The sequence below is a fragment of the Galleria mellonella genome, unplaced genomic scaffold (assembly GCF_026898425.1).
Source record: "Galleria mellonella isolate WM207_F2 unplaced genomic scaffold, CSIRO_AGI_GalMel_v1 utg63, whole genome shotgun sequence".
NCBI classification, from domain to species: domain Eukaryota; kingdom Metazoa; phylum Arthropoda; class Insecta; order Lepidoptera; family Pyralidae; genus Galleria; species Galleria mellonella.
In genome coordinates this window covers 12,280,404-12,302,832 of record NW_026442130.1, presented here as the reverse complement: position 1 = coordinate 12,302,832, position 22,429 = coordinate 12,280,404, and the positions used below count along the sequence as shown (strand labels likewise).

Here is a 22,429-nt window from a genome sequence, read left to right as displayed (position 1 = left end):
CTTCGGTTCTCGCGGTCTGCCATTGGAAACCGTCGTGGACAATTGTTGGTGTGGTGAATTCGTCACGTTGTCGACTTGAATTCATATTCATCAATTATCATTCTGCAAAAGTACTCCGCCATCATAATAATATACTGATACCGTAGGCGGAGTTACTATTACACTTTAATTGCTTATTTAATTTAATTTAATAACAACTGAATCTTCAGGAATGGCAACGCAAGGGGGGTATCATGGGTGAAACAGTATACTCTGTTATGTCCATGGTACTGCTCATGTCTATAGGCGACGGTTACCACTTTTCATCAGATGTGCCGTCAGCTTGTCTGCTATTCTAAGTTGTATAAAAAAAATATATATTCTATGTATAAACAGAGGTTATTTTTTAAGCTATGAAATGAAATACACTTTACAGGTATAAACCTGTTAAGTGTATTTTAATGATACAGCGCCATCTGTTACGAACAGTCGCAAGAGCTAAACTTATCGTGCAAAATGCTTCGTAATGCTCTAGATACCTTTTTTCAATTTTAAAGTGGTTTGCAAACGGCTTGCACAGAATATCACACTTGTGAATAAATCCAACTATTTCTAGATGGCACCACTTTTTCTTTTAGGAAATGTTAATAAATTTTGTAAATATAATATATATAATTATGTATACAGGCAAAGTACAAAGAACTTGAACTCCCTACTATGAATATAAGAAACTTTCTGTGTTCACGATATCTCGGATCAGGGGTCTCCCCAGAACAAGGGCCCGTGGCATTTTGCCCGGTCTCTCACCCTATTGTTACGCCACTATCTGTCTGTCACTGTGTTACAAATTTTGAGAGTTTGTGACACCTTCCTTTCCCGTGGGTGTCGTAAGAGGCCACTAAGGGAACTTAATGGTTAAGGGATAGGCAGCAGCGTCCCTCTTAAAACATTACCAAAGTCTAAGTGCAGTTGCTAACCCGCTGCCAAGTGTGACGTCTACTGGCAAAACTCCCTTTCTAGGGAGGCCTATCTTCAGCAGTGGATAGGAGACGGATGATATCATGATGATGAAATAAACATAACTTATTGAAGGTACAAACTTTTTATTTACATCTTAAACTATGGTTTAAATAGTAAGTTACGTAACGTGCTAGGGTCCAGGTAATTCATTATATCGGACTGGATACGTAAGCTGATTGCCTCTGTCCCAGGAATATAACTCCTGGAAAATGAGTAGGAAAGAATATTAAATACCTACATAGATTTTGACAAAATGGTTGTTAGTACCTAACTATTAATACTAGACCCATTACTAGCAATATACCAGGTCGACCTCCCCGTGGTCTCTCCTGGAAACTAAATACACCTGTAATTCAATTAACTGACTTGCCTTTTCATTCTCACCTATCACCCCTCACTGGTGTCCGGCCAACCTATACCGTTGGGGGGAAAAGGATTGTTAGCAACGGAGTTTGACAGCCTCATTGCTAGCAATATACCCTATAAGGTCGACCTCCACATGGTTCCTCCTGGAAACCATTATGAACAGTTCTTGTTGAATTCGTTACAATGGGCTAACTGACCTGCTTTATTGTCACCTATCATCCTTCACTACTGCCCCGCCGGTGTATACCGATAGCGCAGGCGGGGTTACCATATCATTATTACCCATTAAAAAAACTACTAATGCTGAGGGAAGGGAATTGTTATAAATTGGGAGGTTAATCCCCATTGCTATCAATATATGCTATCAGATCGACTTCCACACAGTTCCCCGTGGAAACCATCGTGATTAATTTATGGTTGAATTCGTCACGATGGGCTAACTAATTTGCCTTTTCATCCTCACCGATCATCCCTCACTGGTGCCCCGCCAGTGTATACCGATAGCGCAGCGGGGTTATAATTATATTATTATCCATTAAAAAAAAATCTACTAATACTTGTACCATTACTAACAATATACCCTTTTAGATCAACCTCCACCTGGTCTTCTCTGGAAACTACTGTGATGAACACACCTAGAATTCAGGTAACTGACCTGCTTTTGTAATCTCAACTATCACCTCTCACTGGTATCTGGCCAACGTACACTGATAACGCAGGAGTCGTTACTATTTCATTATCATCAATTAAAAAAAAAAAGAATGCCAATTCCCAGTATTAAATGTTAGTAGTTGCATAATAATAAAATTGTTAATTTTAATCAACTAAACAATAATGTAATTAATATATTTTTTCTCAAACATGCTTGGAAATGTGAGCATTATTTTGACAGTCTTCTTCGAGATAAATCAAAATTGCCGTACTAGCCAGATTCATGTGGGCAGATAAACTCATATCTGCCCTGTAATTGAAATATGGAATGATCTTTTACTTCGAAACATGGCTACCAAGGAGGTAACTAATATAAAGTTTTATTTAAATTTCAAACTAGCTTGCAAATAGAAAACTGTTTATTGAAAAAAAAACAAAGGAACATTATGGCGCGTGAAAAATTATTATTATTCGTTATTCATTACTGAACTTAAAAAATAAAATTGTGTTTTTGATTTCAACGCATTGTTTGAGAAAAGTACTATACAAGCCATGGCCACAACTAGGCATTGATGGACTCACGTATGTGTGCCTCGGCTAAATCTCGGCCCACATTTGCACGTTCGTCCATCATTGCCTCAGTTGCTGGCCGCTGCAGTATTGTGCTATCAACAAAATAACACCTAATGTATGTCTTTTTCTAATCTATGGTAAAACAGTGGTAATATTTTCCCCTTCAACTTACTTTGTGCATATGATCGTACCCCAACTGTGTGGTCTTTCTGAACGGATTGGTGAATTGAAGGGATACTTCAACTGGTTTCTTGAGGTATAGGTCTATGGCTACCGTGACCTTACTCTCTCGTTCTGTGGCGGAGTCCAGAGCGTACAATACCCCACATACTATGAACATTTCTCCAACCTATAAATCATGGGGGAAAGCAATTGTTAATAATGGGTTCTAACAGCCTTATTGCTAGCAATACAGGGTGCATTGAGACAGGTCGACCTTCACGCGATTTCTCCTGGAAACCATCGTGGTTAATTTTTGTCGAATTCGCTGTGATGGGCCAACTGACCTATTTTCATCCTCGCCTATCATCCCTCACTGGTGCTCCATCAGCGTATACCGATACCACAGGCGAGGTTGCCATTCCACTTTCATTCTATACAGAAAACCTGTAAACCATTAACTAAGAGTAGCTTTTTAGCAATAAGGTCGGTTCAATGTTGGTTGGTTATAAAACGGATTAGAAAATTCTTATTTCATCTGAAAGGATATACTTTCAGATTGGTATTATGACATTTGCTCTAGATTTTTTCTTTTTAAGTTTAATTATTATAAAAAATAAAATAAATACCTGTCTGTGATTAAGCGAGATATTCCAAATATAGTCTATGTTTAATCCATCCCTGCTAGGGTCGAAACTAAGCTGAAAATAAACACAAACTATTTATCTGTTCATATTTCGATATTCAGAAGCAAACCTTCAGATTCAGATGTTCTTTGGTAGTCGCAGAAAACATGCTTTTCTATAGGTAAAATTTTTTTTTGAATCGGTTAAGTATTTTGTTAGTTTATCCATTACAAACAAAACTTAAATCTTTTCTTGTTATAATAATAGTTTTGAAGAATATTTGAAGTGAACCTATTTTTGTTCTTGGCATTTGAATTTCGGTCAGTGTCATGGTAATGAAAAAGGATGTGGATTCAGCTTAAAGTCCTTGCAGAAGCAGCAACGCTGATTTTTAATAAGCACCTTATCACCTTGCCCCATCCGTTAAGATAAAAAATTAACATTTTGGGTAACATAACACAATAAGGTAACTCAAACATGTAACATATTAAAATGCACTCTGATTCTGATCCTTTTATATAATATTTTATATTCCAAGTCTAGTCCAACTTTCTGTTGTTACATAATCTAACTAGGTGGGTACTGGGGGGAAAGGGATTGTTAGTAATGGACATTTGACAGCCCCATTGCTAGCAATATGCCTTATTAGGTCGACCTCCACGTGGTTCCCCTTCGAAACAATCGTGAACAATTCTTGTTGAATTCGTCACGATGGGCTAACTGACCTACTTCATCCTCACCTATCATTCTTCACTGGTGCCCCGACAGTGTATACCGATAGCACGGGTGGGGCTACGATTCCATTATCATCCATTTAAAAAAAAAAAAAAAACTAGGTGGGTGCTTTCAAAATGTTAAGTTCTTATTACTAACGAGTTAATAGCCTCCTAAGTATATGATGAAAAGGAGCCAGTAGATGCAGGTGGCTCAGGACCGTTCCTTATGGCAGTCTATGAGGGAGGCCTATGTTCAGCAGTAAATGTTAAACTCAGAGAATATCCCTTTGAAACACACTAATCTAGAGAAACAACAATAGCGAATTCTAAATTTAGAAATTCCATCCTAGGTAGCTCGTATGTACTTAGTACGAGATTATATTCTTCTACGAAAAGAAAAAAAAAAACTTTCTGCTTTCAATTTAAAACTCAAAGTACCTTAGCAACTGCGGTGTTGTTTGAACCTTCAATTGAATAAATGGCCCATAGGCCATTATCATCAGCACTGAAGTCTACCTGTAATAAATGTCAATTATTACCTGCAGGTTTTCATAGCAAAATCTAAGATGTTATATGGCTAATGAATTTTATTAAGGGGTATGCACTAAAAATTATAAAAATAAAAAAGAATTCGAAAGCCCAGAAATTATCATCATGCATTTGTAATATTACCCATTCTTTGTCTCCGTGTGTGCCCAGGCATAGAATGGGCCACTCCTTCATTTGTCGTGGTTGTCGTTAGAGGCGACTAAGGGAGGGCGAGGGATTGGCAGTAGCGTCCCTCTTAAAACATCTTTAAAAGCCTAGCTGCGGTTGCCAACCCTGCCATGTTTGGATGGTGACTACTGGCAAAACTCTTGGGAAGAAACTTATGGGAAGGCTTATGTTCAGCAGTGGACAGTTATAATGATGATGATGATGATGATGATGATGATGTGTGAAATATAAAATTAAATAGATACCTGATTATGTTGAGAGGTATACAATCTTCCAGCTGCATGGGGTAAGTGCACAGACTTGATTCTACTCTGCGTCAGATCGTACCTGATGATATCACCAGGATGACCAGACTCGTTGGCTTGATAGAAGAATGACCCACTATAAACTATGTGTCCGTTACCCTGTGTGTTAAGGAAAACCAAATAATTTATTTTTTTTGGCTCTCTACTATTATATGTACTAAGTGATTGGTGTACTCAATCTATCACCATCTTTCTCCTTCTACGAGTAACTCTTTTAACTTAGAGTCGGTATAAATAAATAAATAAATAAATATATACGGACAAATCACACAGATTGAGCTAGCCCCAAAGTAAGTTCGAGACTTGTGTTATGGGATACTAACTCAACGATACCATATTTATAATAGATACATATATAGATAAACATCCAAGACCCAGGACAATCAGGAAAAGATCGTTTTCCATCATGACCTGGCCGGGGATCGAACCCGGGGCCTCCACGTCGCAGGCAGGCGTGTTGACCGCTGCGCCACGGAGGACGACTATCATATCACTTGTTCTTTCTTTTTTTTATTTCTATTTGTAGTAATTTAAGTAGTTGTATATATACTTTTTTATGTTTATTACCTCATAACTCCGACAATTGTAAACTGATTTCGAAGATTCTTTTTTTATTTGAAAGGATATATTTAAAGATTGGTCCCACAGAAATTTTATTAAAATCGGTCCAGAAAACTATAGTTTTTAAATCAAAATTTTGTTTCGGTTTTGCCGCAATTGAAGTCCGGTTTTTATTTGTGGAACACGATCTTAATTATTATCACACTTACGAGTGATACCTATTATACAATGTCATAAATACACAAGAGATATATTTGTATTTGCTATATAACTTAGCAGTTTTGTATTTATTTTCAGTAAACTTACAAAGAACGGTTTCTGTAGTTTATGAAATTCGTCCACGTGATCCGATTTGAAACTGACTTTGCTCCCATATTCCCGTAGTCTTTCCACATCGTTCTCCTGTGTAGTCCACAGCTTGTCCCTCTGAAATATATGTTTTTATAAAATTTATCTATCAAAATACATAGGTTTAGAGAATAAGCTGTATGTCTATAAATATATGTACAAGTTACCTGAGCATCCGTAGCGTTAGAATCCCTCAGCCAAGCTCCGAACAGTTCGTCCTTATATCTGTGATAAACAGGTTTTCCGATAGCGTATAATTGGCAATCTGGAAGAGCAATGATAACTTTATTATTGCTAGGAAAGAATAAGAGCTAAAACATATACTTTATACTGAAGAATTACATATAAAATGATTTGCGAATGCACTTGAGCCTCTAATGATGAAAATGTACCAAATAAACTTAGACGATAGTACTCAGTAGATCTAGAATAGTCTAGAAGTCAAACAGAGGAATAACACCTGAGTCCTCAGGAATGGCAACGCATGGGGAGTATCATGGACGTAACAATATACTCTGTTATGTCCATGGTACTGCTCATGTCTATAGGCGACGGTTACCACTTTCCATTGGGTGGACTGTCAGCTTATTTGCCATTCTAAGTTGAATAAAAAGAAATAACTTAGAATGTCATTATCATCATCAAATTAGCCATTATGTGTCTACTGTTGAAGCCTCTCCCATAAGTGGGTTCTGCTAGTAGTTGCTACGCTTGGCAGGCGAGTTGGCAACCGTAGTTAGGCCTTTGGTGATGTTTTAAGAGGGATGCTGCTGTCCATTCCTCGACAATTTGCTTTCCTTAATCGCCTTTAAAACCCACCCACAGGAAAAGAAGGGGTAGTCCATTCTATGCTGGGATACATAACGAACTTAGAATATATAGTGTAGGATTAAAACTAATAATTAAAGTACACAGGAGAATAAATAGAACAGAATTACAGCGGTTCTTTTGTCTGCCAGAATTTTCTTCGCATGTTTATACCAAAGTTGAAGAATTGGTGAAGAATGAATATTCGTTCGTTTGGTATAAGGATGATTTTAGAATGCTCTTAGTCATCTAGCATACAGAGATGTTCAAGCATTCGTACGCTTAGCCTCTATCCACCAAGAGTCGAATTGCTTACTTACTAGTATTCCTTCGTATGTTGTAACCAGCAGTTGAATTCATACTGAGTATAAGTAACTGGGCACGGTCGCACCGAGGGCACGACGGGCATCGTTGTACTTGGCAAAGCTCTTCGTAGGAGGTCAAGATCGGAGGCCGTGAGCCAAACTCCATCGGCTGCTGCACTGGCATGTGCTGGTGGGGACTCGGATCTATTAATACAATCGTGATATATAAATATTAGAATTTCAAATTTCCAATTTTGACATTTTGTTATGAAATATGGTTTCGTGTTGTTCATATAGTTTTGACTATTGTAATATTAGTATACTTGAGCCTGGGATTTGGACTTCAATGAATAAGAATTTTACTAGACCCCAAAGGTCTTGAGTTCGTATATGGCCAAAACTAAAATAAGGCATTGTTAAATTAAACTCCAACTAACATTCCGGTAATGGAAAATATTGTTAATCAACCATAAATTATTGCTCTTGCCCGAGAGATTGAAAGTATGTTTCACTATATGTGGACGTCTCGAGGGCAACCACAACGGTTGACAAATTCCTTTACCAACTTCACAAGAAATTCAAGTTGTAAAATCCACTCACACGCAAGTTTTATATGTCCTTTCACAGTCTGATTATTCAACTCGTTCTTTGCAACACAGCTGTACTGGCGTAGATCATGCTCCCTAATCCCTGGGATCTCTAATCTCATGATCCACCGCCAGGGGTCCCCGGTGGTTACCACCTCGGTCTTATAACGTGGGCCCTCCAATGTGATACCTTCATACTCCCAAGCAAGAACTGGTTCTGGCCATGCTTGTATCTGTAACATTATTACGAAAAATTTTATTAGATGCTATTTACGAGTTATTCGTAATTCTATTATAATAATAAAATACCATTATTATCTTTGAAAATTTTCTGAAATAATAATTATCATTATTATTTTGTTTAGTGTGGTCCCAGCATACAAAAGAATCATCCCTTCCTTTTTGTGGGTATTGTAAGAGGCGACTAAGGGTATTTAATGGTTGAAGGAGAAGCAGCAATGCCTCTTTTAAGACGTCATGTAACCGCGATTGCCAACCCGCCTGCCAACCCTGGCAACTACTGGCAAAACTCTCCCAATGGCAAATACCTGGAGGTAATGACCCCCAGTCCTTTGGCTCGGGATTGTTCCTTATAGTTGTTTATGGAGAGGCCTATGTTCAGCAGTGGATATTTATCGGTTGATATGACGATGATGATGATAATACATATATTTAGTTTGAATGGATTTGAATGGATTTCCGGCTATAAATGGAGTACGATTCTTTTTATTCAGTTCATGAAAAGGAAAACTGCAGATTACAGCTAGCAAAAATTAACCAAAGGAATATATTCTATATATTCCAACATACACATCTTCTTTTCATTTAAGAGTTTCCTCTTGTCGGTGCAACTAATTCATGCATCTTCTTCCAGCCAGTTCTATCCCAGGCCTTATCCTTGACCTCCCTATACGACATGACACTTAGTGTTTATTTTATCTGTCCCATGTAGTCCTTCTCGGTTTTCCTCTTCCTCTTTTGCCCTCTATTTTTATTTCTACTATGCTCTTAAAAAATCGTCATGTCGTATATGGTGGCCCAGCATTTTGCCTCTTCTATTCTGTATTATTTTAATTAATGCTTTTTTCTCGTTCACCCTCTTCAGGACTTCCTCATTCAACATATACATACATAAATAAAAAAATAATTGACTTACCTCACACTCTATTTTAGCAGTTTTGTTGTAAACATACACTATGTTATTCGGTACCCTTATGTAAGGACTGACTGAAATGAATTAATTCCATCATGTTAATAAAAATCAGAAAGTTTAATAAATTAAATTTTTACCTCAAAATTATTGTATAGATAAATTTGCTATAAAAATGGATGGGCCTTTCTTTGGAAACTGTGGTAACCTACGGGCTATTATATGTCTTATGTGGTTATTATTTAAATTCAAATTCAAATTATTTTTATTCAAACAGACTTATTTACAAGCACTTTAAAAATTGCCATTTTTTTAAAATCTACTGCAGAGTTTGGAAGGTTGTTGAGAAGAGACCGCAAGAAACTCAACAGTTACTCTTAAATCTCCGTTAATATTATGTGTATTTATTTAAATGTACTATGTCTAAAATTACATGGTCGTTAAAAGCTCGTGCATGATCGACTAACATCATGTTATTTGTCATTCAAGTAATCATTTCGTGTGTAATGGGTTTTGTTCAATAAGTGTTTTTAATAACAGTTTTAAACTTATTAAAAAGGTAGATCGAAAATATCCTTCGGCATTTTATTATAACATTTAATGCCCATTCCAATAAAAGACCTAGTCATATATTAATGTACTGTAAGAATTAATCTGTACCATTTGGCATGCGAATAAAATAAATAAATAAGAAAGTTCTTAATTTAAATTATTATTTACATGTGTTATCTTTTATCTTTGTAAACGATGTTTTCGCTTCGAAGTCGCTTTTTTTTGTATAACAAAAAGTGATATCTATAGACACGTACAATGCACTTCGACGTCTGTAGTCTGATTAGCGGCTGGCAGCATCCCGTTGTTGGCCAGACAGACGTACTTGCCAGTATGCCATCTTGATACGTTCGGTATGTTCAGAAGGTGGCCGCTTACAGAGGCATCGCGCCACGAACCCTGTCATTATCAATATTGTGATGTTTGTGGGTACATCATTAATGTATGACATTTGTAAATGTGTACCTACCTCTCAATCGGGATTTGTCAGTCGGTTGCCGGCCTTAAAACGTATAGCTGATTAACTGTGTATATATTTGAAACGATATCCCTAAACAGTATATTTTGGCGACGAGGTATTGAACTCAAGCGTGCATTTAGTCATTTAGTGTAGTGGAAGTAAAATGGCTAGTAGTGGAAGCATGTTCGGCGGCAGTCTCAGCTTCGATCATAGAACGCAAGAATGGAGCATTTTTCAAAGCCGTTTTGTACAATATTGTGCAGCGAATGATATCGACGATAACACAGACAAGACAGGGATAAAACGCCGTGCGTTGTTACTCACGGCGCTGGCTGAAGATACCTACCGAATAGCGATCGATTTGACCTTCCCGACCTCTGTGGAGGTTATCGACTACAAAGCGTTGATTAAAATTTTAAATAATCATTTCAAAAGTAAAAAAAGTTCCTTTGGCGAGCGGCTCAAATTCAACTCGGCACAACAACGACCGGGTGAGGAGTTAGCGGAATGGGCAGCTCGAGTGCGGAATTTGGCTAAACATTGTGGGTACAAAACTGAACTGGAAACAATGCTTCGAGATCGTTTTGTTCTCGGTATGGTGCTTTCGAAGGAGAAAGAAAAGTTATTTGCTGAAAGTGTCGAAACTTTGACCTTTAACCAAGCTTTGGAGATCGCTCAAGGTGTGCAGTGTGCGCGGCAAGCATTGCAAGGGGTGGACATGGATGCAAGTGGAGGAGTGCTGGCGCAGCCGGTGTTCTCGTTGCGTACAGAGCGCAGTGAGCGCGGCGGCCGCAGCGGCGACGGTGGCGGCGGCGGCGGCGGGACCGGCGGCGGCGGCGCGCCGCGGCCTGGCTCGGCGCCTGCAGCAACGGCGCGATTTTCGTCGCGAAATGGTGCGAATCGATGTGATGTGTGTGGTTATAAAAATCATTCAAAAGATAAGTGTCGATATGCCGAGTTCACATGTAGGAAGTGCAATCAAAAGGGACATTTGTTACGGATGTGTAAATCGAACGTAAAAAGTAATTATTTTTTGGCTGTGGATGATGACGACACTGTTAAAGGTTATGATATGTTTAATATAGAATGCATTAATGGTGAGCCGATGCGGCAGGCAGTCGAGATTGATGGTTGCAAAATAATGAGCGAAGTCGATAGTGGTAGCGCTGTTTCTGTCTTGCCTTATAGTATATATCGGTCCGCGTTTGAAAAGAAAAATAAGCTTAAACCGTGTGAAGTTGTTTTGAATTGTTATAACGGGAGCAAAATCTCACCTGTAGGTTACATAATGACTTCAGTCACTTTTGAAGGTCGCATTAAACCAATTAAATTGTTTGTAATAAATACACAAAACAATCAACCAGCATTATTAGGCCGGGATTTCATTAGCGCATTTGATTTACATTTGTGTAGGGTCGGTTGCAATAATTTAAATGTTGAAAATATTAGTGATTTATTAAAAAAAAAAGTTTAGTGATTTATTCAAAGATGAGTTAGGTACTTTTAACAAATATAAAATAAATTTAAAATTAAAATCAGACTCGCAATTAAAATTTTTTAAGCCTCGCCCGGTACCCCTTGCTCTTCGAACAAAAGTAGAAAATGAATTACAACGTCTTTTGGAATTAGGAATTTTAGAGAAAGTAGAATATTCTGATTTTGCCACTCCTATTGTACCCGTTCTTCGGTCAGATGGTAATATTAGAATATGTGGTGACTTTTCAGTGACATTAAATAAGGCTTTATATTCAGATAATTATCCATTGCCCCGCATTGAGGATTTGTTTGCTAAACTGCATGGAGGGGTTGAATTTTCTAAATTAGATCTTTCTAGAGCCTACAATCAATTAGTACTAGACGATTCAAAAAAATTTACATGTATAAATACACACAAAGGTTTGTTTATATACAACCGTTTAGTTTTTGGATTGTCAAATGCGCCATCTATTTTTCAACGGACAATGGAACAATTATTATCAGATATCGAGGGTACTTGTATATTTTTGGACGATATTTTAATAACAGGGGCGACTAAAGAGGTACATCTTAAGAGGTTAGAGGAGGTGTTAAGTCGACTGCAAGAAGCTGGCCTACGACTAAAATCTGACAAGTGCGAATTGTTCAAAGAATCGGTGGAATATTTAGGATTTAAAATAGATCGTAACGGCTTACATAAATCGGAAAAAAAAGTTGAAGCAATTTTAAACTGTACAAGCCCAAAAAATGTAAATGAATTAAAATCTTTTTTAGGTATGGTTAATTATTATAGATGCTTTATTCCTAACACTTCTAGTTTATTAAATCCACTGCATACTTTATTGAAAAAAAATGAGAAATGGAGGTGGGATGCGATACATGACGAGACATTTAATATGATTAAAAAGCAATTGGCATCGGAACGGGTGCTGGCGCATTACGATCCAGTGTTAGCCACTGTGGTGACATGTGATGCCGGTCCAGCAGGACTGGGCGCTGTGCTGGCCCAGCGGCAAAGCGACGGACGCGAGCGGGTCGTTGCTTATGCGTCTAGGTCACTTTCCAAAGCAGAACGTAATTACGCACAGATCCAGAAGGAAGCGGCTGCTATTGTCTTTGCTATAAAAAAGTTTCACTACTATTTGTACGGTCGTATGATTCCATTTACGCTTCGCACAGACCACAGGCCACTTTTATCAATTTTTGGAAGTAAGAAAGGGGTACCGGAAATGGCGGCCAATAGATTACAAAGGTATGCCTTATTTTTATCGGCCTACAATTTTAACATAGAATACATTAAAAGCGATCAAAATGTTGCCGATTACCTGTCTAGATCGGTATTACCGGATCAGAATTCCAGTAATAATGTAGAGGACCAAGCTTTATATATAAATTTTGTCACGGATACAATTTTGAAACCAGTGACTATAACAGATATTAAAAAAGCTACAGCTAGCGATAAATTAATTAAAAAAGTAATGGGTTACATCGAAAAAGGGTGGCCTACCAAGATAACCGATCCAGAATTAAGGCCTTACTATAACTGTAGATTAGAACTATCAGTTGAGAATAACTGTTTAATGCGTGGCCATAAATTAGTTATTCCGGCTATTTTCAGGGAACAGTTATTAAACGAATTGCACAATTCACATTTCGGAGTTGTTAAAACGAAAACGGAAGCTCGGAGTCGTATGTGGTGGCCTCAAATAGATAAGAATATTGAGCAAAAAATCGGCTCTTGTAGTATATGCGGCGCGCTTCGAAACGCGCCACCGCGCGCTCCGCTCGCGCCGTGGCCGTACCCTTCGCAGCCATGGGAACGTATACATCTAGATATGTTGTATATAGATGGAAAATATTTCATGGTAGTAATAGACGCACACTCTAAATGGTTAGAATGTTTTTTAATGACGACCACTACTACTGAAATGATTATTTCTAAAATATGTGAACTGTTTAGTAGGTTTGGGTTGGTGAAAACTATAATTACTGACAATGCTCCTAATTTCTGTTCAAATCAATTTGATGAGTTCTGTAACAAAAATGGAATACAACATTTAACTATCGCACCCTATCATCCACAATCAAATGGGCAAGCAGAAAACAGTGTAAAAACTATAAAAAAGGCTTTAAAAATTATATTACAAGAAAACAAAACACAGAAAACTATATTACAACAATTGAATAAATTTTTATTTGATTATAGAAATAGTAGTCATTGTACTACCGGTTTTTCTCCAGCCCAGTTGTTGTTGGGTCGGTCTTTACGTTGTAGACTCGACCTCCTGCTGCACGTGCCAAATGCGGATAGGACAAATAATTTAACAGAGTCAGTATCAGCTACAGCCAATTCTAATGTTAAAAATAAACAGACCTTACAGAGTAAACAATACGGAGGACATCGCAGAACTGATTTCAAAAAAGGAGATAAAGTTTTAGTTAAGCAGTATTATAATAATGGTAACAAACATATTTGGCAATTTGGGATCATATCTAAGGAAATCGGTTCTAGGATGTACAACGTGTTATTACCGGGAAGTAAACAGTATGTAAAGAAACATGTGGATCAAATTTTAGCTTATAGAGGCTCGGATAAAACTTATGAGGTTGATGATGTAAGCATTATTGGAAGCTTTGAACAAGAATATGAGAAGAGCACAGAGGGCCAAGAAGATTTCATATACGAGCAACAAGATCAAAACAGCGATTCTTCATTTCAATCATTACCGGAGAACATCCATAATAGTATGATGTCCAAATTGGGAGAGGAGCGAGCTGGTGGGGAGGAGAGAATATTAAGTGATAACAGCGCGTCGAGTCCGATACCTCTAGGTTCGGATCCAGTGCAGCCTCTCAATGTGCCATCAACTGATAATAATGAACACACCTTGCGTCAAAGACCCCTTAGAGCGACTCGAAAAAAAAATAAATTATAAATTGTAATTGAGATATTTTAGGCTGTTCATTGTTTTAGATAATTTTATACTACTGGTGGAGGGATGTGATGTTTGTGGGTACATCATTAATGTATGACATTTGTAAATGTGTACCTACCTCTCAATCGGGATTTGTCAGTCGGTTGCCGGCCTTAAAACGTATAGCTGATTAACTGTGTATATATTTGAAACGATATCCCTAAACAGTATAAATATATTAAAATTTTTATACGCGTACCAACTACAGTGCAGTACTATGAAAGTAAACTGGGGGTCTACCATGAATTGAAGTTCCGAATTTTCGAACTCCTTTTTGTGTTATTGTCGTTTTGTCCCGGCATAGAATAGGCCATCTCTTCCTTTCCCGTAGGTGTCGTAAGAGTCGACTAAGGGAGAGCGAGGGACGGGCAGCTGCGTCCATTTTTAAACATCTCTAAAGCCTAACTGCGGTTGCCAATCCGCCCGCCAAACGTGGCAATTACTGGTAAAACCCTCCAAGGTGGAGGCTTATGTTTAACAGTGGACAGTTAAAGGTTGATATGATGATTTCATGTTTTTGTTCATACTAAAATTAGCCCAGTACATGTAGCGTAAGACTTTGTTCGTCCTTAAAAACCCAATATTTAAAAAAAAAATGTTATTTTTAAATGGTCTATAATATGTAAGATTGACATAAAAGTTTTGTATTGTTCGGTTCCGAAATTTCGAAAAACATATCATGGTAGGCCCTCTGGTTCAACAGTCCATAGACGCTTGTAAGGCCAGAGATGTTAACATGCATTATTGACAACTATGGCATGAAGATAAGTCAGATTCTTTTTCACGGATGACAAATAAATTGATAACCCTGTCTGCACTATTGGTATATGCCGGCTGGATACTTTTTACTGATGATAGGTGAGGGTGAAAGTTGCTCGTCGGGGCCAATTTTTAGGTTTTAACCGAGATGGTTTTTAGAGGGGAGCTTGGAAATGTTGACCTAACTGCATGTTTGCAAGCTTGTCCCCACTCTTACCTACTCGTATAAAATGCTGAATTGTATAGTAGATTATATTCTGAGGAATACTCAGGTTGTGGTATGAGCTCTCTGCCGAGGTTCTCCCAAGAGACTACAGCATGGGGTTCTTTAAAAGGGGGGTAAAAAGGTTTCTTCAGGGTCGGCAACGCACGCGTAATACCTCTGGTATTGCAGGTGTTCATAAGCCACGGTAACCACTTACTATCAGGTGGGCCGTATGCTTGTTTGCCACTTTAGTGATATAAAAAAAAACTGAGGAATTATTTGACTTGACCACATTTTTTATTGTCTCTATCAAATTATATTTTGCCTTATAGTTTATAAGAAATGAGAATTAATGCGATCATTTAGGTATACTAGGATAGTTTACCTAAATTCTCTCGACGTTCCGATCATGTTACATCGACCGTGGGTACGAGTAGACTGATGTAGTGCTATCACGTCTCCTGCTTCCGAGGTAGAAGGTTTTTCTTCTACCCATTCATTGTCCCACATCGCACAAATTGTGTCACTATATCGAGAAGAGCAGAAAGCACACCACTGATTCGATACATTTACCGACTGTAGACTATAACGAGGTAATGTTTTCTGTATTACTGGGTTCCAGGTCGTAGGTTAATTCCCATTTCTTATATATCATAAAACATGCAGTGATAAAGTCTAAATGTTAAAAATATTTTGTCTTGCCTGAATAATAGCAGTGCCGTCAGATCTTCGCCACTCCACGGTGGGTTCAGGTCGCCCCATTGGGTTGCAGCTGATGCGTAGGGTATCACTCTCGCGCACTATTACACGAGTGTGGTCCTCTGAAATTGAAAAGTCGAATATTAATTTATGATTAAGTCTTATTATTTGTTTATAATAGATATATTAAGTATTTTTTTTTATATTCCTTCAATTCAATAATGCACCGCTTACTTATTTCTCGGTTAACCCAATGGTTGACTGATAGAGAACACCGTCTGGTATTAAAACCGCTACATGTACATAATTTCACAGTGCATTAAAGTTTAAATAAATAAAAAAATTGTTGAAAAATTCTAGATCTATTTACTGTATTTGTTATTTTCAGCGGAAAATTATATAAAAGCCTGTACTTTACCGAAATATAAGTGGGACAGAAGTACTCATATACTTCTGTCCCGCTTGTTTTGGTATAGTTTCAGTTATAAAGAGCACATTGATCTTATAAATGGCAACATATTAGATTTAATGAATATTCTTCTTAAAATGGTTTTTATAACCAATAATTTCAGCTCACAAGTGATGAGGTAGTTAATGACGGCTTCTCCAATTTATTAAGCTTATTAATAGTGTTTTTTTTTATGCAACTTAGAATGGCAAACAAGCTGACAGCACCCCTGATGGAAAGTGGTAACCGTCGCCTATAGACATAAGCAGTACCATGGACATAACAGAGTATACTGTTTCGCCCATTATCATGTACCCACCTGTGTAGATTAAGTGTAGATTAATAATTAAGTCTTCACTAATTGTATGATTGTTACCTTAGTATAAATTAACACTTATCTCTAAGAGCTGTATACGTTTCTAATTGATATGTTCATCTAGCTTTAAGTTTACTTATTAGCTTTTTTTATGCAACTTAGAATGGCAAACAAGTTAATGGCTCACCTGATGTAAAGTGGGAACCGTCGTTTATAGACATGAGCAGTACCATGGGCATAACAGAGTACACTGTTTCGCCCATGATACCCCACATGCGTTGCCATTCCTGAGGAATCAGGTGTTATTCCTCTGTATCCAGTAATTTCACGCCATATCCCACCCTTCAAACCGAAACATAGCCATGCAAACACAACTGCTTCACGGTAGAAACACGAATGGGACAAAGGTGCCTAAGCAAACGACTTTTGTACAAAGTCTCCCTCTGGTAGTCTGTTTAAGTATTGTGACCATATTGTTGGTGTATCTTATATAAATAAATAAACAGAATATAATAATATAATATAATATATTTACTAACGTGCAAATGTTGGCGGTATGAACAGTTCTTTTTCTTTCGTATAGTTGTATATGGAGAGACCGGGTCTTCCTGGAGCGCCATCTCGGCCGTCGTTGCCGCGTTGACCCTTGGGTCCTGTCGGTCCCCGATCGCCTTTTACACCTCGAAGGCCCGGCGGGCCTGGTGCACCTGCTCTGCCTGTAAAATGGATGATCTCTTATTTTACGCTATGCTATGAATCATATAATATCTTATTATATTAATTTTGATGCTTGAGGCATTCGAAATGTGGACATGGAAGAGAATGGAAAGGATAAACTGGATAGAAAAAGTAACGAATGAGGAAGTCTTGAAAAGGGTGAACGAGAAACGAACATTAATAAAAACAATAGAGAATAAAAGAGACAAAATGCTGGGCCACCTTATACGACATGATGATTTTTGAAACAGTATATAGTAGAAGGAAAAATAGAAAGCAAAAGAGGAAGAGGAAGACCGAGGAATAACTACATGGGACAGATAAAAGAAACACTAGGTGTCATGTCGTATAGGGAGGTCAAGGATATGGCCTGTGATAGAGCTGGCTGGAAGAAGATGCATGAATTAATTGCACCGACAAGAGGAAACTCTTAAATGTAAAGTGATATTAATTTTATCATTGGTATCTGATTTTTCTGTCAATTATAATTTTCTATTTATATTTAACTAATGACTGTTATATAAATCTTTGGGCTTTCTTAATTACTTCTCTTAGTGGATATCTATGCCTACATTCCAGAAATATCATACCAAGTCATCCCATAATGTTTTTAATTGCACACATTTGCTCATAGGTAATATAGTTTTGAAATTTAATAATCAGTAAGTAATCGGGTAGAAATTATTTTACCTTTATGTATTATTAATTACTCCATACTCATAAAGTACTAACTTGTTAATAACGTTAATAATGATATTAAAAATAAATAGTAACATTTAGATACCGTCTTTCCCATCTTTTCCATTCTTTCCTGGACTGCCGTCTCTTCCCGGTACTCCGTCCCGACCGTCTTTACCTGGAGCACCGTCAGCGCCATTCCTGCCTGACATCCCATCTAGTCCTGGCTCCCCTGGCACACCATCTCGACCGTCCAACCCCGCGTTGCCAGGGAAGCCACGTTCTCCTGAAGATTTTCGTGAATACTAAAGTTATTAATTTTTCGTCATAAATGGACCATTGTTGTCATTGTGAATAAAACTGTTTTTTTTTTTCAAAAAAAGGAATATACATCTAAATTTAATTCTCAGATTATAGGAGATTGTTGTACATTGTTGTATAACCCCTTTATTGGGAGGCCTATGTTCAGCAGTGGACAGTTAACGGCTGTTATGATGATAATGAATTTTATTTTAATTTTTATTCTCATATTACATATTACTGGTTAAGGATCCTTTGGTATTTTTTTTCTGTTTGTAAAAACGGTTATGTACTTATTTCTTGTGATTTTTTTTTGTAGCCAGTAAATATTTTCATTTCTTTTTTATTCTATTCTATTCAATCTAGTTGACAGGACAAAGCACAGCAGTTCAAAAACAGGAAAACTTGAAGTAAAACCATACACCAGTCAGTACTGTAATAGTAAGCAAATATCTTTTTCTAATCTCCGAGGGAGACTCATGTTCAGTACTGGGATAATTTAATTATTAATTGTTCTGATGAAAGTTCACCTTTTGGTCCAGGCGGTCCAATCGGCCCTCTAGCTCCCGCATGGCCCGGGGTTCCGGGTGCTCCTGCATCTCCTCTATCTCCTTTAGGTCCTGGCATACCAGTAGGACCTTTAGGACCTTGTACTCCAGGAGGACAATAGTCCTGCGTTGCTTTACAAAATCCCTGCACGACTTTGTACTAGAAACAAAGAAATATCGAAAAAAACTATGATGGAAAATTAGCATAAACATTAAACAGAAGATAATCAGGACAGGACGCGGGCTTATCTTCTTTGTCAACATTGGTCGCATTCCTAAACCATAGTATTCATGCTTCATGAGTATTCTATGATCACTTTTCGAGGTATTAACCTCTATAAATAATTTTTGCCTGTAACACAACAATTTCGATCACCATGTATAGAATAGTCTTTACTACATATTTCAAATTTGTTGTTCCATGATAGGGGCTGTTGTATTTTTAACGATAAGCATTTATTTTTCTTAAATTGGTTATAGTTTTCTTAAAGGAAAGCCATAAAGTTAAATATAAAATTCATGCATTACCGAGTTTATGTCTCGAAGATTAATAATTTTACTACCATTATTGCAACCGCAACCATATGTAGATGTAGTTCCTTTACGAGAGAAATAAGGAAGGTAAATTTCTCTCTCTGGTAAATGAAGTATATTTTTTATTTATTCACAAAATTATATGGTGAGTGAACATACTGGAACTCTAGAGTAACTGGTGAGCCACACCCACGTGTCGCCACCAGGAGCTGGACCTTTGGCACCAGTCCGGCGCATTTCTGCGGCGTCCTTCTCCTCGAGCTCGGCTCGCATTTTTGGATTGAAAAACTCGACGTGCGGTGCCACTGTATTATCTTCTTGAATCTGAGATGATTTCTGAAAAAATATATTAAGGTTATGTTCTCTATTTTCTTTTTCTTCAAACAGTAAATTTTTGTATGTTCATAAATTATCACCATACTTATTATTAGACGTTATTTAGGTAAATAAGTTCTTTAATGAAAATTATGAGGCTTTATATAATTTTCTAATAAAATTACAATGAACATACTGATTAAAAGATATGATAAAAACTTGCGCAGATACTTATAAATAATGACTCAAGTGTCGTAGCAGTAATGTTTGGAATTAATGAGCTTTGAGTGTGCTACATGATTTTTCACAGCATATGGTATACTAGTTTAGAGACCAAAAATATTTCATTACATTTCATTAGTTTGTTACGTACATTTTCTTAAAACAACTACAAAAAGACGAATTGAGAATGTCATGTTCTCAATTAGTCTATATTTTTTTAGGCCATATAGCTTTGATTTATTTTAAAACTTATATGGGAATGTAAACACAAGGCGTTTGACGACAGTGGCACCAAACTTAAGCTTTGACAATACATGAATAAGCTGCACACAACTTAAAAAAAATCAATTATTTTTATACTAGTATACTAGTTAACAAAACAAATACTGTCTTCTACAAATTCTATTTTTTCCCAAAATCCCTAATAATTACGAAAATTAAAAAAAAAACAATAGCTGAACCATTTCAGCCACAATGGCTGATCTGAGGATTCTTAGACAAACGAATAGCAGTAATTTTCCTTATACTCATAGAGACAGATTTCAATTTTCAGTAAGCGTTATTAAGAAACATTAAATTATTTACTTACTGAAATTATTAGTATTTTGAGGAATATTCAAATATATACAATGTGGCGCATAATTCGGTACTAAAAGATCGTGGTAAGTACCTATCTCCATAATGTAATTGAATTTAGGGCGATCAATTGGTTGGCAACAGTACTTACACACAATAACACTCATATAGAATGTCTCATACGATTGCTTATTGTAAAATTTCCATTCATAATAGTTTTTATATTAACTTTTGGCCGTATGGTCTCGGTATAGAATAGGCCACCCCTTCCTTGCTCGTGGGTGTCGTAAGAACCGACTAAGGGAGGTCAAGGGATGGGCAGTAGCGTCCCTCTTAAAACATCTCTAAAGCCTAAGCTTTAGTTTTGCTGTTGCCATTCCGCCTGCCAAGCGTGGAAACTACTGGAAAAAACCCCTAAAGGAGGAGGCTTATATTCAGCAGTGAAAAGTTGATAAAAGAATTTCTCCTTTATTTATTGTATTTATGTTATTTATTTTTGTATACGAAAGTTATCAAACAGATCATGTTTAAATTACTTAGATAATTTGAATAGCATAAGGTGATATTAGTAATAATAGCTCTATACTTTTTCCACGTGGTCTATGTCAGTTGCTTTATTATAATTTTGTTTAATTAATTTCAGTTACTCTATAATTTTAAACAATTGACGTATACATAAGAAAAGCATCATTACCGCAATGAAATATAGGTACACAATTGATAATATTCATAACCTAATATTTAACGAGACTTTACAAATTAAATTTCTTAACTTTTTCATTAATGTCTACATACCAACATTGCTTCTCGCTTTAATCTGCTCGAAGTTGTTCCAGTTAATTCTGTGAAGTAACTTTCAATTCTTTCTTCTAATTTATCTTCTAACATATTTCTCACTACATTTCTAGCTTCTATATTTATATTAGCTTTCGCATCACCAATTTCTATATAATTATAAGTATGAACTATAAGGGATATAACTGCACACACACAAGCAAAAATTGAGAGATGTTTACAGCACGGCGCATCAACACCATTGTCCGTTGAATATTTTCTTTTACCGTTTTTCATTTTGTATAATACATTGACATCACTGTTTTACTACGATCACTAATCCACAAATCTGCATCACTAATCATTATTCCATCGTCTCCTTGTTACAGACATTGGTTGAATAATTGAAATTTTTAAATAAGGAACTTTGGACTTAATTTTGAGGGACGCTTCGTTTCATTTCGAGGGACGTGTTCCCTTGCCGAGTTATCTGAACATAATCCGGTCCAATATGGTTCTTCCGGCATGATACGAGTAGTTGCACAACAGCTCCGATAACCGACAATTGAGAGCGCTATTTAAACTCTGAACTCAATCAAGCAATCGACAGCCGTAGTACGGTCTGATCTCAGATTGCTTATTCAGATACCAATGATAGTATGGCCAATAAAAAAATACATAAGAGGAATCTACAATTCGAAAATCAAAGAATATAAGTATTAGAAGAGACCTAGAGTAACCGATCATGACCAGACAGATCATATACCTCAAGAAAAGCCTCCATAACGGGTGTGTATGTTTTTAATGAATTATGAAAATTATAAACTCGGTCCTCTTGGTTAATAGGCAGCCAGCCTTCTAAGTAAAACTGGCGTGAAGATAGAACTAAATATGACTAACTCGCAAATTATTTAACCACAAAAAATTACCTAATAAATAAATAAATAGAAAAGATCGTTTAGGGAAATTAATGTGGAATGTAGACAGATTTTGAAAAACAATTTA

General features: G+C 36.9%; 2 protein-coding genes across 2 annotated transcripts; one reads left to right on the top strand and one right to left on the bottom strand.

Moving 5' to 3' along the window:
- Positions 1-1,062: 1,062 nt before the first annotated feature.
- Positions 1,063-22,004, bottom strand: LOC113521737 (uncharacterized). Its single transcript, XM_026907385.3, has 17 exons — positions 21,446-22,004; positions 19,697-19,873; positions 18,986-19,163; positions 18,262-18,441; positions 17,300-17,476; positions 16,000-16,118; positions 9,680-9,821; positions 8,877-8,947; positions 7,734-7,953; positions 7,149-7,337; positions 6,189-6,286; positions 5,980-6,099; positions 5,053-5,211; positions 4,529-4,606; positions 3,378-3,449; positions 2,762-2,938; positions 1,063-1,201 (listed from the first exon to the last, which is right to left on the bottom strand). The coding sequence occupies exons 1-17, from the start codon at positions 21,719-21,721 to the stop codon at positions 1,130-1,132; spliced, it is 2,505 nt and encodes an 834-aa protein (XP_026763186.2). The 5' UTR covers positions 21,722-22,004; the 3' UTR covers positions 1,063-1,129.
- LOC128201814 (uncharacterized) lies at positions 9,830-14,480 on the top strand. Its single transcript, XM_052899898.1, has 2 exons — positions 9,830-10,904; positions 13,936-14,480. The coding sequence occupies exons 1-2, from the start codon at positions 10,046-10,048 to the stop codon at positions 14,292-14,294; spliced, it is 1,218 nt and encodes a 405-aa protein (XP_052755858.1). The 5' UTR covers positions 9,830-10,045; the 3' UTR covers positions 14,295-14,480.
- Positions 22,005-22,429: the final 425 nt, after the last annotated feature.